The following is a 21,355-nucleotide window of genomic DNA, read 5'->3' on the forward strand; positions in this document are numbered from 1 at the left end:
ATCATGTTTGGCACACTTTGTGCAGATGAAATCATGTAAAAACTCCAGTTGTCTTTTTTCATTTTAGTTGCACTTTGTTAACTTTACATCAGAGTGGAGGATTCGCACTCATGAGCTCCATTTTCAGCTCCAAAGTTTGTTGAAGACGACAAATGAAACGTGCTGCAACATTGCCCCCTGCTGGGTGAAAAAACAAAGTGTCCAGATTGCTTGATGGGGTGAAAAAAAAGCCCCTAAGTGTTACAACTGGACTTTAGCTTTGCAAATAAAAATCCCTCTCCCCCCATTATTGAAGGCTACTGTAGCTGTTAAGCCAAATGTGTCTTTTTCGCATAGACCTCAAAAACTGATTCGTAAATATTACCATCTTGAAAACATCATATTTTATTACATAAAGAAAAAAAAAGGGAGAAACTGAATTTCCAGTCAGTTGAAATAGAAATGTTCAAATTATGGATATTACATAAATGCAAGCATGATGAGTACATCCAACTCATTAACTTTACCTTGAGGCTTTCTCATCAAGGAAGATCCATTCCGCATTTCAAATTGCTTACATCAAGAACAATTCAAGAGTCAGCAAGTCTGAAGTTGTCCTCCAGTGGCGTTAGATGTAGCCAATTAAAATATACATTAAACTAAATCACAAGGGGAGAATTTGCATGCACACGGAGCAGTGCAGCATTTCAGGCAATCAGACGCTTATTTACTTTTAAAGGTTTGCTAATGTTAAATGGTTGTACTTCGTTGAATAGTAGTTTAATTTGGAAACTTTGTACGTCATGGATTTGGATCAATCTTTACGTCCTTTATCAGAACTTAGAGAGGGGAAGGATTATGTAAAATTGTCTGAGCTTCATGTTATTCCCTCATCAAAAACATACCTGGAGTGTTGCTTTGATTCTTTCATGAATGTCTGAGGATTCGGGGGAACCTGAAGGCTTGTTCTCTCAATGCTCCTCAGAGCTGCGGTCTCCAGCCGAGCTTCCACCCCACAAAGCACCCCATTATTCTAAAGTGGGACAAAGACTTAAAACTAAGTGTTAACTCTTAGAAAATAAAAGCCCAACTCAAATCTCAATTTGCCAATATAGTAAACAAAAAAAAAAGAAAACCACTTAATAGTTACAACATTGACAATGCCAGAATGGAAGGCAAATCGTGAGAAATGTGTAGGAGTCATTTTGTCATTTTATTTTTTTCTTCACATTATTGCTTTACAGTAAAATGCATTGGTTGGATATGTCCAGTATAGCAAGACAATACATTCATATAAGTTATACAGATGTCCTCAGTAATATTTTAATAGTAACTAACTTTACATTAAATATATTTATCTTTTTTTTTTCTTGACAAACAACTCCCACATCACATTGAGCTCACAGTGCATTAGGTCGCATTCAATCAATGGATACCAGTCCTCTAGTGTCAAATTGCCTTCTCTAATGTGCTTCCTCAAGTGCGTGGGCGTATTTTGTACACAACATGTCCGTACAATCTTGGTTTATGCAAAGTTCCAAACATGACATCCAACTTTCTTTTGACCTTCCCTCCCCAACACAAATGACTTTGGAGCAAAAATGCCAGCCATTTAAAACATTTTCAAGTTAGGACAAAAAATAAAACACACACACAAAAAAAGAAAAAAAAAAAGTTCTTAAACTATTATGCTGTGACCTGACAATCGGTACCTAACCAAATGGAGCAACACTATTCAGATCAGCACCGCCATGCAGTCTTCTGAGAAAGCATTAAAAAAAAAAAAAAAAAGTTACGCTCCGGAGGTCTTGTACAGAGGAGTAGGAGGGGTTTGTAGGCCCTGTGGGGTCACAAAGCCATATGAACCCCAGCAGATCGGCAGACTAAGGAGGGGTCCAGTATTTTGTATTTTCCTTGCTCTGCCGTGTACAATAAAGAGTCCTGGGGGCAGACAAATGCGTTCTGCATCCTGCCCCGCTGCTCCTTCCGCTGGGGCCGGCGAGGAGTTAATGCCCTGGTACCAGAGTGGAAAGCCACAGGAAGAAAAAAAATAAAAAGCGGGAGAAGATGAGCGTTTCCACAAAGCCACTGCTCCAGTCATGTCCATTTTCTGTGCACAGTTCTTCAGCTTTCACACACCTGTGAGCTCACACATTAAGGAATACTAGACAAACTGACATCAAATCTCCACAGGATGCCCCGTCATTATATGGCAACCTTGCAGGGGCCTTTGTCACATAAATTCTTTACATTTAGATTGCATATACAAGTGCCCTCTGCCAACAATGTGGCCGAGGAGGATTATTCAACACAAAACATTTCATACACACATACACTTTAATAGTCTCTGCACCCCCACTCCTGGACTTTTTACAGGCATTTTTGCATCGTGTCAAAATGTCTGGATTGCAGTGCTCTTAGCTGCCATTTTTTTTTTGTAAAGTGGGCCAGGCAGTAGCCATAGAAACTGCCCGGAAGCCCTCGACCTTTTGCTGTGCTGTGGAGGCGCTTTGTTTTCGTGTCCCAGCATGCACTGCAGACAGATACAGGTGTGCTCAAATTGTTAAAAAGGTTCCAGTCAGTTTGAGAAAGTTGACGCGAGCCCAGAATGAGCACGTACACCCACACACACACACACACCGTTTCTCTTTCACACACAGTCACGCCGACATGTATACACTGAAAGTACAAACGCACAGAAGGAAGCACTAGTTGATTCAGAATGAGAGGACAGCTGTTAAAGTGCAATATCTACATACAACGCAAGAAAAAAAAAGCAAGATCATCATCTCCATAAACTGTCAATCTTAGTTTCCCTGATAACTGGTGGAACTGATTGCCCGCTCTGGACTAAGAGGGGCTGCAGTGCCCCCTACAGGCCAGGGTGCATCACTGCAACGAGCACAACTACCATCCTTCTGCAGCCATCTTTGAATGAGTATCATTTGATAAAGACTAAAAGATGCATCTGACAGATTGAGATATTTTTTTTCCCTCCCAATCTTGATTTGTGCAGAAGGATAAACAGAAAGGCTAAAGCTGGGCCGTCATCAGCCAGGTACACCTCGCATCCGAGGTTTCAATCTCAACACAAAGAGCAAGAAAAGCATTTTCAATGTGCAATTAGCGTTCAGTGAAAGACGAACAAGGTCTGATATTTGCAACAAGCTCGTTTCTACATTTCAAACTAGACAAAACCTTCTCTTCTTTTTTTTTTGAAAAAATAAATACAAAAAAAGTGTTTACAAATTTACATTGTGCACTGGTGCAGATGCATAACACCATCACAGTCACTAGATCTGGACTGCGATACATGTTGAATTAAAGTGTCCTGACAAAAAGGTCTTTAGGAAAGCAGATTAGGAAAGCAGGCGAGGGTTGGGGTGGAGTAAAGCACTAACAGCATCAGCTCCCTGTTGCCTAAAGCCATCCTGGGGGGTGTGGTCCGAGCTAAAGGAGGGGAGATGCCAACGCAAGACCTTCTTCCCTCTTTTCTTGGTTTGAGAGGGGGAAAATCCTGACCGTAATAATTTCACAAATCTTTTAACAATGGCTTAACATTTAATAAAGTTTGGGTTTAGTAAGTGCCTGATGTGGAACAGATTGTTCTGATCTGAAAACTCTAAAAGTGAGAACAGTGAAATCAAAAAGGGGCACTTCTGATTCTGGAGGTCCACGACATCTAAAGGCATGCTTGATGGGTGGAAAGTTAGCAGGCGTACAGAGAAACTAAGACGCTGACGACGACCTGAAAGAACGAGCAAAAAGGACCAGTGCTGTGTGATGACTGGGCAATTTGGAAACGTAGAGTTCACAGCTACAAAGCACTGCCTTATAAGAAAATTAGATTTCTATTAAACATTTAAAAATAAAGACTGCAAGCAAAGGGGGAAAACAAAAAGTCGCCAGATAGGTCCAATTTATTGAGAAAAAAAAAACAAAAAAAAAAACTCAGGTTGCCAAAGTGGATTTTTGAGGTTTTGGTAATCGTTGCATGCTGCTGAGCTCTAATCCTCCATGCACATGGGCAAGTTGACAAAGGTGAAGACGTTGTACTCGATCATGATGGAGAAGCAGAGGAACACGGCATACAAGACCAGGACATAGACGCCCAGCTTTAAATCCAGCTGCCACTTGTTTATGTGGATGCCCGACACCTGCACATATAGAAAGGCAAACATAAAAATCTGCACAACTTCAAATGGGCAAAAAGTCAGGCTGTAGCTGTATACAAAAAAAAACATTCTGAAAAGCACGCATTCTTCCCTTCCAAGACACAAATCAGCAGTACGTTGTCGAGCGTCGTCATAAACCTCAAAATACATTGAAATGTGTTGTGGTTGGACATTTGAAATGCAGAGCAAAACCATTTATAACCCCTAAAGTTCTTTTCAAAGCAAAAATTGTCTGACTTAAAGTGCGATTAGCATTTAATGCTCACCGTGAGGGCCACAGAGCCCAGCAAAAGTACCACTGAATACAGCAGTCCCCGACTGTTGATCATCACCTGAAACAAAAGGCGAGTAGCTGGCTAATAGATCCTCAGTCTCTTGTATTAAATTACATTCTTGTATAAACTGATCAAAAGCTGTATTCTTGATCAAATGTAAACCAACCTCGGATCCATAGTTCACACACATAGTCTGCATTGCCCAGGGAACTCCGAGTCCCACCAAGATGTCAAAGACATTACTGCCAATTGTATTAGACACTGCCATATCTCCCAAACCTGAAGTAAAAAAAAAAAGTTATTACAGCACAGATCAAAGCTTTCTTTTAGAGCAAAATCTTTGTACATACATAGATCATGGCAAAAGTATAATGATGAATAAAAACTTATTTCTCAATGTCAAGACACCATGAAATGAACGTTCTCTTGGGAAGACTTAAGATCAACTGTAAGTTCAGTCCAAGGGTTTTTTCTTGTCATTCAAGTAAAACACGATTTTAAATAATAGTATTTTTTGAACCAAATAAATTGAAAGTGAAAAAAAAAAAAAAAAAAAGAGAAAAAGTTAATCATAAAATCTTCTGGAACAATATTTGCATCAAATAATGCCCTTGACATGCTAATAACTGGTTAAAATTTCAATTCCCAAGAATAGATCCAAAAATGTTAAAAAATCAATGGCCAGACATTAAGCCTCCAAGTTTCCATTGAACCAAAAACCTAAAACCCACCACAGCTCTAATCAGCCTTCCCATTTATGTAAAGAGATCCACACGGAACTCTGTTCCTGCATCAACAAACCTAAGAATATCTTCTAAAAGTAAATTACGTCTTCCCAGGTAGGTAATGTAATACCTTGTCGTGCCACAATGAGACTGGCTATGCAGTCTGGAACGCTCGTGCCAGCAGCCAGGAACGTGATGCCCATGATAACATCCGGGATGCCCAAGGTGTAGCCGATTATAGTGACCTAAAGAGACACAGATAAGGCCAGGTTATCTGCAGTTTCTTACCAAAAGTGTTCGAGCGAATTCTTAATGTAAACTGTTTTGAGACAATAAATCTTTAGCATGATTTCAGCATTTGATTGATTGTCTTAATCAAAATTTGTGCTGCTTGTAGCTTGAAGTGACAACAAACAGACCTAATATACATAAATCAATGTTGAAGTAAATTACCTTTCAGGGTACATTGTCCCCAAATACCATTGCTACACTTTATTACTGCTGAAGCTTCCACCAATAGAATTACTCTTTTACTCCTCATTTATTGAACAGCAAAAACAGATTTCTGCATTTAATTTAAATGGTGTAAATAAATTATGTAGTTCCTTCCTAGCCCGTTTGTCTCAGATTCGTAACAATTTTTATCAGGGAAAGAAACAAAAAGTAATTTTCAGAAGCTGAAATAAGTTTCAAATGAGAAATTACGACATCCCTCAACATTTATTCACACTTAAAATGGCAAAGAAATATTGTGCAGAGTGGGACAAGCTTTCCTCAGTGATGTCAGACTGATTGGTACAAGAAGCTTCTCACTGAAGTCATTTCAACCAAAGGCAAGACTGGCTGATGTTTTTGCTTGAGTGAAAACAGTAATCTAAGCCCAGTTAAATCACAATTTTTCAGAGAAATAAAACATGAATTTATAAGAAAATATTCACTGTCTTACTAATGTAGCTTTTCTTAAAGTAAATGCCCTAAATTTAGATTGGGAGCATTTCTATAGCCGTCAATATAGGCAGAAAAGTTCAGTGCCACAAGTTTAAAAGACATTTTATGCAACAGAAATTAAGACACTGGTTTGCTGACTGTTTTAAATATTTGCATACTGCACATCGGTTTAATTCAGAAAATAAATTCCACCACAGCAGAATCACAGTAAAATAAACTCACCATCCAGACCATCAAGTATGAGAAGACTGCAATCCAGACAGTGGACAGAATGAAGGAGACCATGAAGTATTTCTCCCAGCGAGGCTTGGCACAGTTCGGGACGGTGAAGAACAGCAGCAGGAGCAGAGGCCATGAGATCAGCCACTTGATCTTGCTGCCCACGCCCCCTGCAGGAGGAACCATTAATGACTGCCTTATAACTGTCAAGACAACATTACATTAAATATACAAAGTGAAATATTTTATTAGAGTTTTGCCTTCTCCCCGACCTTTAGGATTAGATCAAGTTGGTTAAAGCATCCACTGTACCCGTACTTCCTTGCTAAGCCTGGATTATTGGAAATATTTCTGATTAAGCGGGAATTTCCCATTTGAATGCATTTAAATAAAAAAAATAGAGAAAAATCCAGATTTTATGAAAATGTATTTATATACATAAAATAGGATGGCCAAAATTTGAGTAATTACTGTTTAAAATATGACACACCATCTCCTTAAAGTTTTTAAACCAACAGAATCAAGTATTTCCTCTTTTCACTTCATTTGAACTTTGTAAGTGCATAAACACTTTAATAATAAATTATAGTTTAATGATAAATTGGACCTTCATCACATCAGTAGAGACAGAAGGGCAGCCTTGCTTTGAGCCATTTGATTATCATTAGTTCATCCATTAGACAGCAAAACTCATTTTAAAAGAGACGTCAGCAAAACAATTCAAGTTGCCCAACTAGGAATTTCAATAACTTATTTATATCACCACCTCAGAGAATATACAACTGTCTTAAATTATGAACGTACAAATTAGATCTTTTACACCGTCTCAAAATATACTAGATCAGACATTTATGCAAGTTTCTAAATCACATACTTGGAATATGAAACGGTGAAATTGTGTCGTTTTCTTCTGCCTCCGTGGGTTTGTCCTCTGGTACGTTTCCGTTCTCGATTTCAACCTTCCCATCAATCACTTGCGTCTCCACACCATTGGACGCCTGCACCAACTTCTGGCGCTTTCAGAAAAAAGAAACTAAGTCAAAGGGCACACAAGCAGACTTGCTGCTACAAACATTTTCAAACTGAGCTCACTTCTGCAGACAAATATGGACGAAATATATCTCTGCTCAAAGTCACCAAACTGAATGCGGCAACAACGGCCCGCTGTACCTCTGTAATGATGAGCCGACTGGCCATGCGAAGGCGGGTTTTGGGCCCGAAGTGGCTGGTGACCATGACGCGGAGTCCAGCCTCAGGAAAGCGGAACTTTGATGGGCTGGCATTCATCATCTCATCCACCATCACCACTGAGCCGCGGCTGTAAGCCTTGCTCGGCTTGACTGTAGGGATGAAGGCACAAATTGAAGTTTGTGAGGAACAAAAAAAAAAAGAAAAAAAACATATACAACTGAAGTTATTGCACCCAAAATGCAAACTTAAATTTTACAACACCTACGAGGAACTCAAGGAAGGCCATGGGCAATTTATTTCAGAACCATCGGCCAAAATGGAGAATTGATCACATTGGAGTTTATCTAGTCTATACCAGAAATATTGGCTATAAATGTGGAACAAAAACGATATGGAGTTTAATAAATGAGGATATGAAGAACATTGTAGCTAGTATTCATATTCCCCCAAACTTAACTTTCAATCTGTCAAGACTTAACTTGCACATTTTAATTTCAAAAAAAGTTTAACTGTAGTCAAATTTCATCAGGAAAGGACAAGCTACTCTACAGTAAAGATGATCTCCACGGATCAAATTTTTGGCACATCTTAATCCTATGTGCTATAGTTTGGTTGGCAGCTCACTGATGTGCTGTATAAATACAGAAACAGAATTGATTTCAAAACTTGCAACACTGAAAGTTTGACTTGAGATTTTAGATTATATCCTTAAAAGTAAATAATTCAAGTGAAACTTCATATCTTTTCATTTGCTGAAAAAGAAGCTTTTAGATTGCACGCACAGGGAATAAGACGGTACACTTATTAGTTTAACCCAGCCTTAATTTGACTACTTAAGCATGCACCAATGCACATAAATTAACAACGTAAACAGAGCTGGTGTAAACAGTTCCTCTTGCGAAATTCATTACCACTTCAGGAGTGAGTAGGTCTACGCTCCAGAGACTGGCAGGAGAAAAGCAGGATGCAAGCAGAAAAACTGGCAGAGCAGCACAACACTGACAAAGTGAGAGTAGGTTTAGTAAGGCTAAACAGACAGGCATGTTAGCAGTAATGCAGTCAGACTTGGAAGAGTTACATTTCTGAAACAGGTTATTTTTTAATTTAAAGATTAAGTGCAGAATAGAGGGAGGACTGTGGCTTGGAGGCATCATGAGCCTGATTTCATACGTTGTGAGAAAGTGAGGTTTCATTAGACAAGACTCTTATGAACCTGATGGAGAGTGATGCCTCACCCATAATGGTTTGTATTGGATAATTAACCTAAGATTATTAACACAAATCAAGATGGAGCAGAGATCACATCATGCTACCTTCAAAAACATTTCTAATATTGATATCAAGTCATTAGTATATATATATATATAAAAAAAAAGCACTGGCTGTGTTAGTTTAGCAGAAAGCAAAGCCACAGATCCCTCAGGAGAAGAAAAATCCAGCAAGTAGTCTTCAGACTGCCAGAGAATCAGACTTAACCACTCAGCTGGGACCCGGCCTGTCTGATTAACCTTACCTGGAGAGAGTAAAGGTGACGACGGGTCGTCATCCCAAACATAGTCAAAACAAGCATTACCGTCCTCCATCTCGCTGCTGGTTGCAGCGTTACCATTAGCCACATTTTTGTTAGACTTCCCCATGAAAAACCGCTGCATGCTGGAGTTAAATCTAGGGAGGAAGGAGGGAAAAATATCCAATTAAAAAAAGCTGGACAGGTGAAGCATAACAGCGTCTTAAAATGTCTATTTTTCATTATGCAAAATTGTCAAGGGCCCAATTTTCAAGGGCCCATTAACAAAATGTTATGGAAAATGGCTGAGCTACGCTGCTCTGATACTCTGTATTGAGGCAGAAAAGAAAGCCAAAAGAAACGTTCCCAAAAGGCAATCAAAGGCTCTTAGCTACACATTTTCAGTGAGACCATTTCAGTGCCATTACATAAAAATGGATCAAACACTGAAGGAACTACAGCTGCCTTTGAACATAAAGTATGCAGAGGTAATAGCTGGAGTGGTAAAAGAGTCGTTCTCTGCCCTCAGCATCTTCAAAGAACATTACAACTAAAAAACGCCTGATAACAGCGGAGAACAAAGACCAACCAGATTCAGTGTCAGTATTTGAGGTTTTTTCCTCAAACAGAATTTTGATTCATTGGGGAAAATTACTTTTATTTTATACAGTGCATATTCAATGTGAAAAGACTGTTCATATGACTTCTGTTGCTTTACTTTTAAACATGTGAATATTTTGCATACACCTTCAACACTTGAAATGCCTGAAATAAAGTCCATTTCCGATAAATTGCTCATCTGCCAAACGGTCTTACTGCCTTTAACAGCTGAACCTGCTTTTCTATTTGTTTCATAGTAAGGTCCCAGATGCACAGGAAGCTTCTCAAATTGCTAAAGAAGTTTGATGTTCAAATTACTGTATTCAAGCATTTTGAAGGAAATTTGAATGGGGGAAAAAAAAGTGACATGCAAGGAATAACCACAACACGCGTGGACTGTAAATTCTGTAATCAGGGCTTCTTTTGGATGAATTATTGCATTGTGGTTGCAGAGGTGTTGAACAGGGTTGCTTAACACCTGGTACACCAACACCAGCAGACATTCCTCTCCAAATCATCACCAACTAGAACATTTCTATTAGACCATGAGAATGTTCTGTGCCTCCTCACCCCCACCCCCAGACTCTAGAACTTTCATTTGTAAGTGAAAGATTTTATTTAATCTTAAAACATAACTTGAGCCCTGAGTAACAGTCCAGTCTTGTTTTAGCCCAGGTGAGACTTAAATCTGTGGCTTAGGAGAGAATTTATAAAAATCAATATCTTGGAAGGCTTTGGCTTCACATGCTCTTAAGGCTATGATTACAAGTAAATCTTGTTCTGTCATTTTTTTCCCTCTCATCCTTCAAGTACTGCTTGGACTAAGCACAGGACAACCTTTTGTAGATTACCCAGTTATCCAGCAGTTGGCCCAGCAGTGGAAAAGTTCTTGCGCATTTTGGATTCTCTAAACCCAGAATATGCAGACTTTTGTCCCTCCAGCTAAAACAGAGCACTGACTCACCAGCACTTCATTATAATAAAAAGTTATTTTATAATAGTGAAGTTTTTTTTATCATGGGTCATGGAACAGAGACATCGCATTGAAAAATGTTCTGTGGATTTCAGTAAGAAACTATTCTAGTTGGTATAATTAGTTATGATACCGTGCTGCAGCATCATAGCCAAATACAAGCCATCATATTTAAGAGGCCCTGTTTGCACAACAGCAAGTGACCCAAAAGAGCAGGATAAGTTTAGACTTTTTAAAAAACTAATTTCTTCCTACAAATGGTTGATAAAGTTAATCTGTCAACCAAACAGTAGAAAATCTTTACTGCATTATTTTCCCCTCAGGTTTGCTAAAACAGCCACTGTGCATCCCTCGTTTTGATCCCAAAGACTCAACTTCAGTGTGCATATAATGGTATTAAGAGTGCATTTTGTCAGTTACAGGATTAGATTTAGAGAACAAACATAAAATGCTCAAGAGATGAGATGTACAGCTTATAATTTATGGCATTTTTTTTTTTTTTCTTCCCCCCCCACTTCAGCTTTCATCTCAGCACATCTGACGAGGGAGAGGCGGAGTATTATCTCAAATCAGAGACCCAGACGGTCCATGTTAAATGCACTCTGCTCCATTTGGACTTGAACGGCCCAAAATGCTCCGCAGATATTTTGGGTTAAGGGAGACATGACAGCATGTCCTACTGTAAGCATTTATTCCTCCAAATGAGAAAGGAGGGGAATGATCCGGTTAAGCCTGGTGCTCTTAGCCACTGCAGAGGGAAAAAGATTAAACTCTTATGGCAGCGAGTGAGCAGGCTGCCGCTGAGTGTAGCACAGATTACCAGCTGGACAGAGACAGCAGCACAGGACAGCATGGTTGGTATTATTGAGTCTGGACTGTAAAGACAAATGTGGCCTAATGGAGTGCACTTATAGTCATAAACGCATAGATCTATGTTTAGAAAAAAAAAAAAAGAACCAAGTTCTGTGAAGGCCAACATATGGCTGCTGTGTTGAAGAGCTAAAATTAGGATTTAAGCACATTTCCAATTATGAACTGCAAAATATGAGGAATGTGTCACATTGTTTAATTAAAAGAAAACAATTTTATAGTGCAAGCAGCAGCATATAATATCCATACAGAGGAAAATGTGCGCCATCTGGGCAGGGGACAGAAATGGGACACTCCCCTCCAGCTGGAAAAATTACTGCCCTCTTGTGAGAGCGCAGTCGTTTATACTCATCAGCTCACAGATGTTTGTGTACAGGAGTGAAGCAGAACTTTATCAGTCCAATAAACCCGATCTAACAAGAACTGTTTTTGAAAATGGGCAAAACTCACTTCATGACCAGGATGTAGCCTGCATACATGACGACAAGCACCAAACTCTCCCACCTGAAGGAGGAAAAAATAAAGAGTTCAGTCAAACACAGATTCTATTCTAGAAAATGTGGAGCTATAAATTCTTAACATAGAATATTGAAAAGATGAATCTTTTCAAAAAGATTTCATTTTGAGAATGTTTATGGAATTTGTTACTACTGTGTAAAATGCAGACATGTTAATGATACTTCAGCACAAGAGTTACTGGCCTCAAGATGCAGCTGGGTTAAATTCTTAACATTGCCATTTCTACAATATTAATATCCAACATGTAAAAGCAAGTTTTTATTTTGTATGCAGTAAGTTAGTACCAGAGTTCCACCTGTTCCTGTGAACTGGTGAGCTCAGCGAAAGGCTAATCCTTTACACACTTAGCTGTTTATGTTTTTTCATAAGTAGAAATATTTCCAACAGTTATGGTGAGCAACACCAAACACTAAGATAAAATTGATCTTCTGTGTTAGAAGCACTTAAACTATTAAATTAAACTCATTCAGGTGTAACTTGTCAAAGTTTTAGTATTGCTATTCAATTTTAGCTAAAGCTGCATCATGTTATTGGCTTGTTTGACATTTTTGTGCAACAACTAGTTGAATACGAGTTAACCTCAACTAAACTCTGAATACGTTGCATTTAAAGCTGAACAGGAAAATCTTCTCACCAAACTATCTTCTCATCGTAGATGAACTGCAGAAAAAAGGAACAGATTAGTATAATCTAAAATCCAAGCACAAAAATGCATGTGTATTGACTGCTAATGTTAACTTACTGCAATCAAAGCTAAAACAGATAGGATGTAGTAGAAGGAGTCCCTGAAAACAGCCCACCAGGTCAGCAACACCACCTGAGAATTTACAAGTAGAAACATTTGTTATGGTACCAAGTGTTTGATTTCAGAAAACCGAAAAAAAAAAATATATTGTGTGAATTATCAAAAGGCATCAACTATGTGCAGAAAAGCCCTTCTAAATCAAGACATTGCAAATTCCGAATAGTATTTTATTCAATTATTCTGAATATGACCCGCCGATGTTGCACAGTGCTTTTATTTGACTGCAATCTGAATTGAAAATGGAAACAGGAAAAACGTGAGGTTTGAAGGGCTAAATTCCTAATCAGATGTTTAATTGAAGAGCAATTGTGAAGGTCAAGACGTCTGATCTTAAGAAAACACGTTTTCATCACAGTGCTACTGTTTGCCAGTTATAATTTTATGCAAATATTGAAATTAAAGGTATTATTTTCTAAATCTTTGCATTTAATTTCTAAATTTAAAGATTTAGGAAATAAGTTTTATTTTGAAAGTGCAACTTGGATAATTGCAGTTGTAATCTACAAGAGTACTGTCCTAAAAACAGAAAAGCACAAAAATTGCACCCATCACACAAATGATGCATTTGTGCAGACATTGTAATGTTAAATCAGTTATGCTGATTTAACATGATGCTGTGTGAAGTATTTCAGGCTTTTGAGTCAAATATATAGAACAAAGTATCAAGAAGCAAACTGCATGAAATGTCAACCGATTATGGAAACAAATGCAGAAATCTTTCAATCTTTGCTCTCTAGAACCATTTGTCATTGCTAAAACTTTGGCTTTTTGTCGTCTTCTAAAGCCAAACTACAACTAAATCAGACCTCAATTTCAGAAGCTTTTGTTTCTCCTCAGAGGGCGGGGGGCAGGTCAGCACGTGTGCTGCTCTACAGTCTATAAATAAAGATGATGCAGCAGCAGCAGTAAGTCCCTCGCTCTGACTCACGCACCTGTCCGGCGAAGATTCCACACACACCAATGATGCATAGGATGTTGAAAACTGCTGAGCCGACGATGGTCCCCACCCCCACGTCTCCATGGGTGATGAAGACACCTGCACACAAGGAGGGATCGTCTCAGAACCAGCAGTGACACAGAGCATCTGGGACCGTCTGTATGCACGACCTGCATGCGTGCGTCTGTGTGTGAGTGTGTGTACCGATGACAGATGCAAAGAGCTCTGGCGCAGAACTGCCAGCTGCCATGAAGGTAGCTCCAGCAACATCTTCACTGAGATCTAGTTTCTGCAATATGAAAAGTATTGTGAATTTGTTATGTAATATTTAGGGAGAACAAAAAATAAAGGATTAAAGCCCTCACGGTACCTCACAGATCTTCTCCAGTGACGTCACGAAGTATTCATCACAAGTTATGGCGAGTGCCAGAAACATGTAAAGAGTCTGAAGGGAGAAATCAGATAAATCCATATAAGGTGTAGAAAATGCATGTATGAATCCATTTTTTCTTTAACTGAAATTTTCTTTATAGATCAGAACTGCTTGTTACCGCTGCTAAAGGACAAGGAAAGGGGAACAACAAACCATGGTACAAGATTGGAAAAAAAACTATCTGCATTAAATTCCAATGTCAGTAACGTTTCCCCTTGCAATGAGAAAAACTGACAGGATCTTTATACTCCCACAGTGAGAAGGAAGGGGGAGATTCAGCCTGTTTCAGCAGCGGAGAAGAGATCTATAAATTATAGATCAGTCGTGACACCATCAAGGCTGATGTGCTTTCACAGAAATGCTCTGCTCTATGCTGTCCACAGGGGGCACTGCAGGACTGCAGCACTCAAAACTTTCACACTTAGGGCTATCCTGCTGATCAGTGAGGCCAGTACATTACACCAAGTCAGAAGAATGACATACATTTAATCTAAAAATAGAAGCAAAGTTGTTAAAGTCTCAGAGGTCTGACAATTATTGCATTTCAGCAACAATGGCAGATTCCAGCTTTGTTGAGCTGGAAATCTGCTACATATTCTCCATCTCAGGTTTTACTTCCAAAACCAAATGAAACATTTTTCAATCCTGTGTTAATAAATGGCAATACTTTCCTTAATATGGTTTTAAAAACAATAAACTCAAAATGCTTTTAAAATGTGCCATATTCTTAAGGTTATGCATTTAACCCAAAAGGAGAGAAAATTAAAGTAAATTCTAATTCGTGTCCTATGCACATTACGTCATCTCAAGGTACTGTACATATTGGGGAAAAAAAATAAATCGGTTTCATTCTACTAAAGCTCTTTAACTGGTACTTTTTTTTTTTAATCCAAGGAAAATGGTAGATTGCTTAGACATTATGTTCTAATGGTAAGACATTAAGCTTAAAAGAATAATGTTGCCCGTGTTGAAATGGATTTAAAGCACTGATTTGACTAAATTAAATCAAACCCGTTTCAAAAGCTCCATACAGCAAACTCAGGCTTGCAAAACAAGATAATTTACTTTAGGCCAAGCAATTTCATTCAGTTTATTCCAATTTGTTTTAAATCCCACTTCTGTACAGAAACTATAAACAAAGGATAATAAAGGATACTTAAAACGGTAAGAAACACTGAGTGCGTATGCCTCCCATCAGTTGATAGCTCCCTTACCGCTGCGATGTGCAGCAGGACGGCTCCACTCTTTCGTTCGTCATTGGTGAAAAGGTCATCAGGGAACTCGTGTATTGCTGAGAAGAGAGGAAATGTCACGGTCACAACACATCAGCAGCATGACTGTGAGGTATTCATGTACCCAGCCCACCCCAACAGGACTTTGTGACTTTATGATGGCTCTCCGTCTGGGGGTGTTTAGTTTGCACTCAGATCTGTTCTTGTGTTAGGGTGGGGGGGAAAGACCCTCATAGAATCTGATCAAAATCCCAACTTAAACTGCAGCATATCACACATCTTAATCAATACAAACAGCCAGACATTCTGACTGAGGAAAATCTTGAGTGTGAAATCAGAATTAAAGCAATCAGGCAGAATGAACACGCCAAGGTTCATCAGGTGCTCCAGCTTCAGTCCAGAGTGATCACAGCTCAGATCTCTGGGGTCACAATTATATTGCCTCTGGCTGGAGGTGGAGGCAGGTCATTTCCCTGATGAGAGCAACATATGTGTTGAGCGGTGTTTGATCTGATTCTGTTGAACTAGGACTGATGGATCAAAAGAGAGAGAGAGGAAAAAAAAACTCCAATAACCTTAGGATGTTGCTGGATAACAGCTTGAAATTGAACTTAAACATCTAAAAAAAAAACAAAAAAAAAACAAGGTACCCCAAGGAGCAGGACTGAGAAAACTGCCTCAGGGAGTGAGGAGAATCTTATGTAAATCTCAGAGGTGGAGTGTGTGACAGCAACTTGCCCGAGGTCTAAAGAGCCTTTTTTAAAAAAAAAAAAAAAAAAAAGGACAGTCTTATGATTGGGACAGAGACCGACTAATCTATTTCAAAGTATTTTACAACTGGCAACTATTTGCCAACTGGTGGTTTGTTTTTTGTACTGGAACAAATTCAGGTTCCTATATTCCTATGCAGAACCTGGACCTTGCAGCCATGTTAGATTTATTTTAGATTAACCTGAAATTAAAGCAAAAATATTAAGTGTTGTGGATTGAAGTTTCCAAGTATAGCAGACAAGCTGCCAGCGAGAACCATATGTCTACATCAGATTCAGACTTAGTGGCTTTCACCCAGTGAGCTCCATATGGTATCAAATCTCAGAGTGAAATGGTTTGCGCTTTCAGCAGGTTGTCAATTAACAGCCAGCGTGCATGCCAGCAATAGTTAATGCTTCAAACAGGTTCTCTTCCAACTACATTTTGTCACAACTTTAATGCTTATTGGAGTTTGACAGGCTAACAAAATACAAGTGAAAAGGATACATAGTTTTACATTTTTACAAGTGGAAATCCAGAATGATATCTGCCAAATCCAGTGCAAACAATTGCCTATAAAAGTCAGCAAAAGTGCAAGTAAGCCCACCATCTTAAATTTAAATTCCAAATGCACCCGTTCTGCAAACCTCTGGGGTTTGTTAGAGCATTGGTGAAAGGAGGTCAGAGATCAAACATTCCAAGTATAAAGCAGGGTTCCCAAACCATTTACATCTTTTCATGAGACGTTCAAGAAAAGACACGACTGCAACCCTACTGAGGCAAAGCCATTCATCTAAACTGACAGAAACTTGATAAGCAGTCAAGTGAACCCCGTTAACCCTGGAATGGTATAGATCCACCCTGTCTGCATCATGTCCAGCATGAAGCATGGTGGTGGCAGCATCATGCAGGGATGCTTTTCTCCAAAAAAGTGGAACTAGATCAAAGCTGATTGAAAACTCAGGGGCTCCATGATGTATTGGACTGAGTTAGGTTCACCTTCCAGCAGGATGATGACCCTAAGCGTACAGTCAGAGCAGTGATCGTCGTTTAAACATGTTTGGATAAGTCTACAACTAAATCTAAGACTAAGACTTTAAAAATCTTCATCTTTCTCCATGTAATCTAAAAGAAGATGGACTAAAAATATCTAACACTTAGATACAACTAGTGATTCTACAACATTTGCAATCAAGCCTGAAAATAAAATGCTGTTTGAGTTTTATTCTTAAGAGGGAAAAAAAGAAGAATTCCTTTTGTTTCCACATAAATTACTCTTCACAATTATGAGTAGGTGTGTTGCATTAAATCCTGAAAAAAAAATATGTATTCAAAACCCCTTGAATTCTATTACAAAGCGCTTTGTCTGATGTAACAGAAATGACATTCCTACTCAAGTTGTCTGGCCATAGAGTCAAATGCGCATGACTCAAACATGTCTAAGAAAGAAAAAAAAAATACATGAATGGAATATTAAACTGAAAACACATTTGGGGCCTCGCGATATGGTGCTATAAAGGGAGCCTCTGCATCCATTTCTGCATCAGTCTGAAGTACCGTGACATGAAACTGAATTTACCGCTTTCAAATGCTGCACTGACTGACCCATGTAGTAACAAACATCCACTTCATCACAAAATTAAAATCATGGCAGAAATATGCACCAATTCCCATCTTAAACACTAACTTTAAATGAATGCACACTACAGGTGCTGACACTAAAAGTCCAAGCTTTGATTAGGGAGAGGGGAAAAAATTAAATCTCGGTACAAACATGCACCATTATTTTAATCTGTAATGAAGTACCAGAGTACCAACATAGATCTAACAGTATTGATTGTGTCAGGCAGCTTTACATCTTTTCATATCCGACAGGTTTATTTTCTGAAGTGTCAGATGGCTGCCTGCAAAATCAATTACAGGATTTATAAGCAACAAATAGCCCTCAAACATGAATTTTAGATTAAAACGGCATGCAAAAATCAAAAGAGTTGATTTATCCTCCCTACATGTTCAGTTGGGATTCCAGCATGCCTACAGGTTAGTTAGCAGAAAGCTTTACCCAATCCCAGCTTGCCACTGTAATCGTCGCTGAATGACAGCATAAAGGTGAACCTAAAAAGGGTGTAAGCGCCAAGACTGCACAGTGATGACAGGCAGGCGGGAGGTCAGCGCTCAGCCTCGTAAACATTCAATCAGACAGCGTCTATGGGGTTTGCCACCGTCTGCTGCCAACAGAGGTCAAACCAGACATGAACATTGCTTTCACAGCCAATTCCCTCACAAGGACAGGACATGGTGTCCACACAGACCGAGGCAAATCAAAACATTTGACACCAAGAAATTAACGGGAAGTGTCCCTATTAGGATTATTAATGTGCAACAAACCAGTCAAGCTTTAATCAGCTGCAAAAAGAATTTTAACATTAAGTTTTTAAAACCGTTTAATTTACATTTCAAGTCCCACACAACATGGAATTTTATAGACCACACCCTACTCTGCATAAGAGTAACACTTTGGAAGAATACTGCTGATTAAGGGCAAAGACTCAAATAATTGAAACTTGCAGCTTTTAGGAGGTCCACATTTACTACTCTGATGAATTTGTTAAATATCGCTACAGTCTTCACTCTGTGCCACACTAGTTAAGAATTTCACTGGTGATACTACATTAATGCTTTGTGATTAAAAGCTACAAGTCCTTCAGATTTGTTTCAACAAGTGGGCAATAAATGTTTCAATGTTGTTTATAAGAAAATCACCTATTCCTTTTTAAATTCCAAGAAAATTCATAATGCATACCATCAATTTTAAGATTTCTTAAAGTGTCACGAGAGGAATTTATTGCTCCAGCTGGTGTAATGCAATAGAAATCCCTAATCTAATTTGCAAGAGGAAAGCACACTTCAGGGAAAACCGTATCAATTACGATATTTTTAAGAGGATAAAAAGTGTTGTTGATTCCAACTGTTTGATGTACAGTAGAGGGATCAGACCAAAACAAATTTAGCATTTTTGCCACAAGCCAGATCTTTGCAACAGAAGACTTAGTTTAAAGTAATGTCTGTGTTTCCTCATTTGGAGCAATAACTAGAGTTGTAGCCATCAAGAAACATTTTATGTTCGCTGCAAAAACACCCAATAGACATGGATATCAAGCAAAAAGGTTAAGCAAATTAATCTGGTCAACACCAAAACCGTCACTGTTTAAAATGCAGTCACATTAATTGAATGAAGTTAAACACTTTCATTTTCAGATCACGTCTTACACCAAAGAAACCCTGCTGAAAGAGCCATTTGCTTAATACAAGAGCAGCTGATGATGACTTAATATAGTAAGCTGGAATGATTAAATATGACCAAGACAGATGTAAATGTGATGAAGATTAATTTAAGAGTTATGGAGTGGTCGGGTTGTAAATGGTCAATTTTAAGATTAGATCAGCTTCAAACTGCTGTAAATTCGGAGAGTTTTTTTCCAGCTGTATTGGTTTTTAACACTTTAATTCATAAGGCATAAAGTAAACACTTTCTCACAATCCTTGCCTTATGTACGAAAATAAAAATAACCAATCTCAATATGAGACATTTGTGGAGGTGCATGCAGAACAATTTCTTTTACTTTTCCTCATGTATTTTATAATCTGGCCAAATCACAAACATCATGGCTCAGTTACATGATGGCCTTCAGCATCTGGTACCTCCTGCTGCACCAGAGGGAGGGCAAAAAAAAAAAAAAAAAAAAGCCTGGCAGGAATGTACATGAATGTGTGCAAGTGTTCCCTCTGCACTTCTGGTGGTCTATGAACAAGACCTTATGACTCAAGCGAGGTTATGAAGTGGACCTTTTTGCCTGCATGGCTCCATCAAACTATGTAATAAGGCTAAACGGATCTTCCCGGGAGAGCGAGACAAGCACAAGTCTCAAATATTATACAACCAAAAAAAAAAAAAAAAAGTGACATGAGCAAAATGTTATTCGGCAGAATGCCCGGTGTTGCCCTCTGCCAAAGGCTGCTCTGACCCACAGACCAGCCAGGTCATTAACTAAATACAACTGACAATCCACTACAGCAGTCAAGAGACTCTTGAGAGGGAGCGCTTCCTCTGGGTCATTATTAGCCCATTAGATAATTAGCTTGCTCCAGAAGGCATCAGTGAGCAGCGTAATGTAGATGCACTGATCAGCTATTCTTGCAAACACGCAATCATGATTCAACTTATGGAAATCCATCGAGAATGTCAAACTTAGTCTGCCAGCAAAACATTTAAGTAAAACAAATTCATGTACAGCCTCATGAGCACCTTAACCTGTATGTTTACATTAGAATTGCTTTCAGTTTTACTTTTAAGAGAATCCGAATTTCAGAGTTTATACACCTCGATACATTTTGAGATTCATTCAGTTTACAGCTTGCAGCCAATAATGCCAAATTTTATTTGTAAAAAGATTGAAGTTACCCAAGGAAAGTTGAGCTTACTGAAAATATGCCCATGTACTATACAGTAAACACACTGAATACTTTGAGACTCCTTTTTCTGTTAATTACAGTGCAGTGTGACATGGACTTGAGATTGTACTATGATGTTCAGGAAGTCCATGTTGCTTTAATAACAACCTTAAGCTCTTCCACATTTGCCGGGCAGGTCCAGTGCTGGATCGTTTACTGGAATACTATCTTCTCTGTGGAGGTTAGCTCACTGTTCTTGATTGGCTATTAACTAGACAGAATGGAGAGACTATGGTCATTACTCAGGTATTAACTAGATGGATAGGTGCCAAGTTTGGATGGGGGAAATATATATATACATACATACATACATATATATACATACATACACATATATAGATATATACACTACAGACCAAAAGTAGTACTCAGTTCAGACCAAAAGTTTGGACACACCTTCTAATTCAATGGGTTTTCTTTATTTTCATGACTATTTATAAGGCAAGAAATCCCACTTACTAACCTGACAGGGCACACCTATGAAGTGAAAACCATTTCAAGTGACTACCTCTTGAAGCTCATCAAGAAAATGCAGAGTGTGTGCAAAGTAGTAATCACAGCAAAAGGTTGCTACTTTGAAGAAACTAGAATATAAGGAGTATTTTCAGTTTTACACTTTTTTGTTTAGTGCATATTTCCACATGTATTATTCATAGTTTTGATGCCTTCAGTGTGAATCTACAATGTCAATAGTCATGAAAATAA

General features: G+C 38.6%; 1 protein-coding gene across 4 annotated transcripts in view; it reads right to left on the reverse strand.

Moving 5' to 3' along the window:
• Positions 1-1,173: 1,173 nt before the first annotated feature.
• The window catches only part of slc24a4b (solute carrier family 24 member 4b), a 34,480-nt gene continuing 14,298 nt past the window's right edge, over positions 1,174-21,355 (reverse strand). For 2 of the 4 annotated variants that reach the window (XM_032585556.1, XM_032585555.1), the window contains 15 exons: positions 15,371-15,447; positions 14,094-14,168; positions 13,928-14,012; positions 13,719-13,822; positions 12,724-12,798; positions 12,616-12,641; positions 11,913-11,966; positions 9,026-9,177; positions 7,492-7,661; positions 7,196-7,337; positions 6,325-6,491; positions 5,285-5,399; positions 4,596-4,708; positions 4,421-4,486; positions 1,174-4,136 (listed from right to left, as the gene is read on the reverse strand). In XM_032585556.1, coding sequence (XP_032441447.1) covers positions 3,987-4,136; positions 4,421-4,486; positions 4,596-4,708; positions 5,285-5,399; positions 6,325-6,491; positions 7,196-7,337; positions 7,492-7,661; positions 9,026-9,177; positions 11,913-11,966; positions 12,616-12,641; positions 12,724-12,798; positions 13,719-13,822; positions 13,928-14,012; positions 14,094-14,168; positions 15,371-15,447 — 1,571 coding nt within the window. In that variant the 3' untranslated portion in view covers positions 1,174-3,986. The remainder of the gene's footprint in view (positions 4,137-4,420; positions 4,487-4,595; positions 4,709-5,284; positions 5,400-6,324; positions 6,492-7,195; positions 7,338-7,491; positions 7,662-9,025; positions 9,178-11,912; positions 11,967-12,615; positions 12,642-12,723; positions 12,799-13,718; positions 13,823-13,927; positions 14,013-14,093; positions 14,169-15,370; positions 15,448-21,355) is intronic. The other 2 variants (XM_032585557.1, XM_032585558.1) reach the window with 2 other exon arrangements.

The sequence above is a fragment of the Xiphophorus hellerii genome, chromosome 15, assembly GCF_003331165.1.
Source record: "Xiphophorus hellerii strain 12219 chromosome 15, Xiphophorus_hellerii-4.1, whole genome shotgun sequence".
Taxonomy (NCBI): domain Eukaryota; kingdom Metazoa; phylum Chordata; class Actinopteri; order Cyprinodontiformes; family Poeciliidae; genus Xiphophorus; species Xiphophorus hellerii.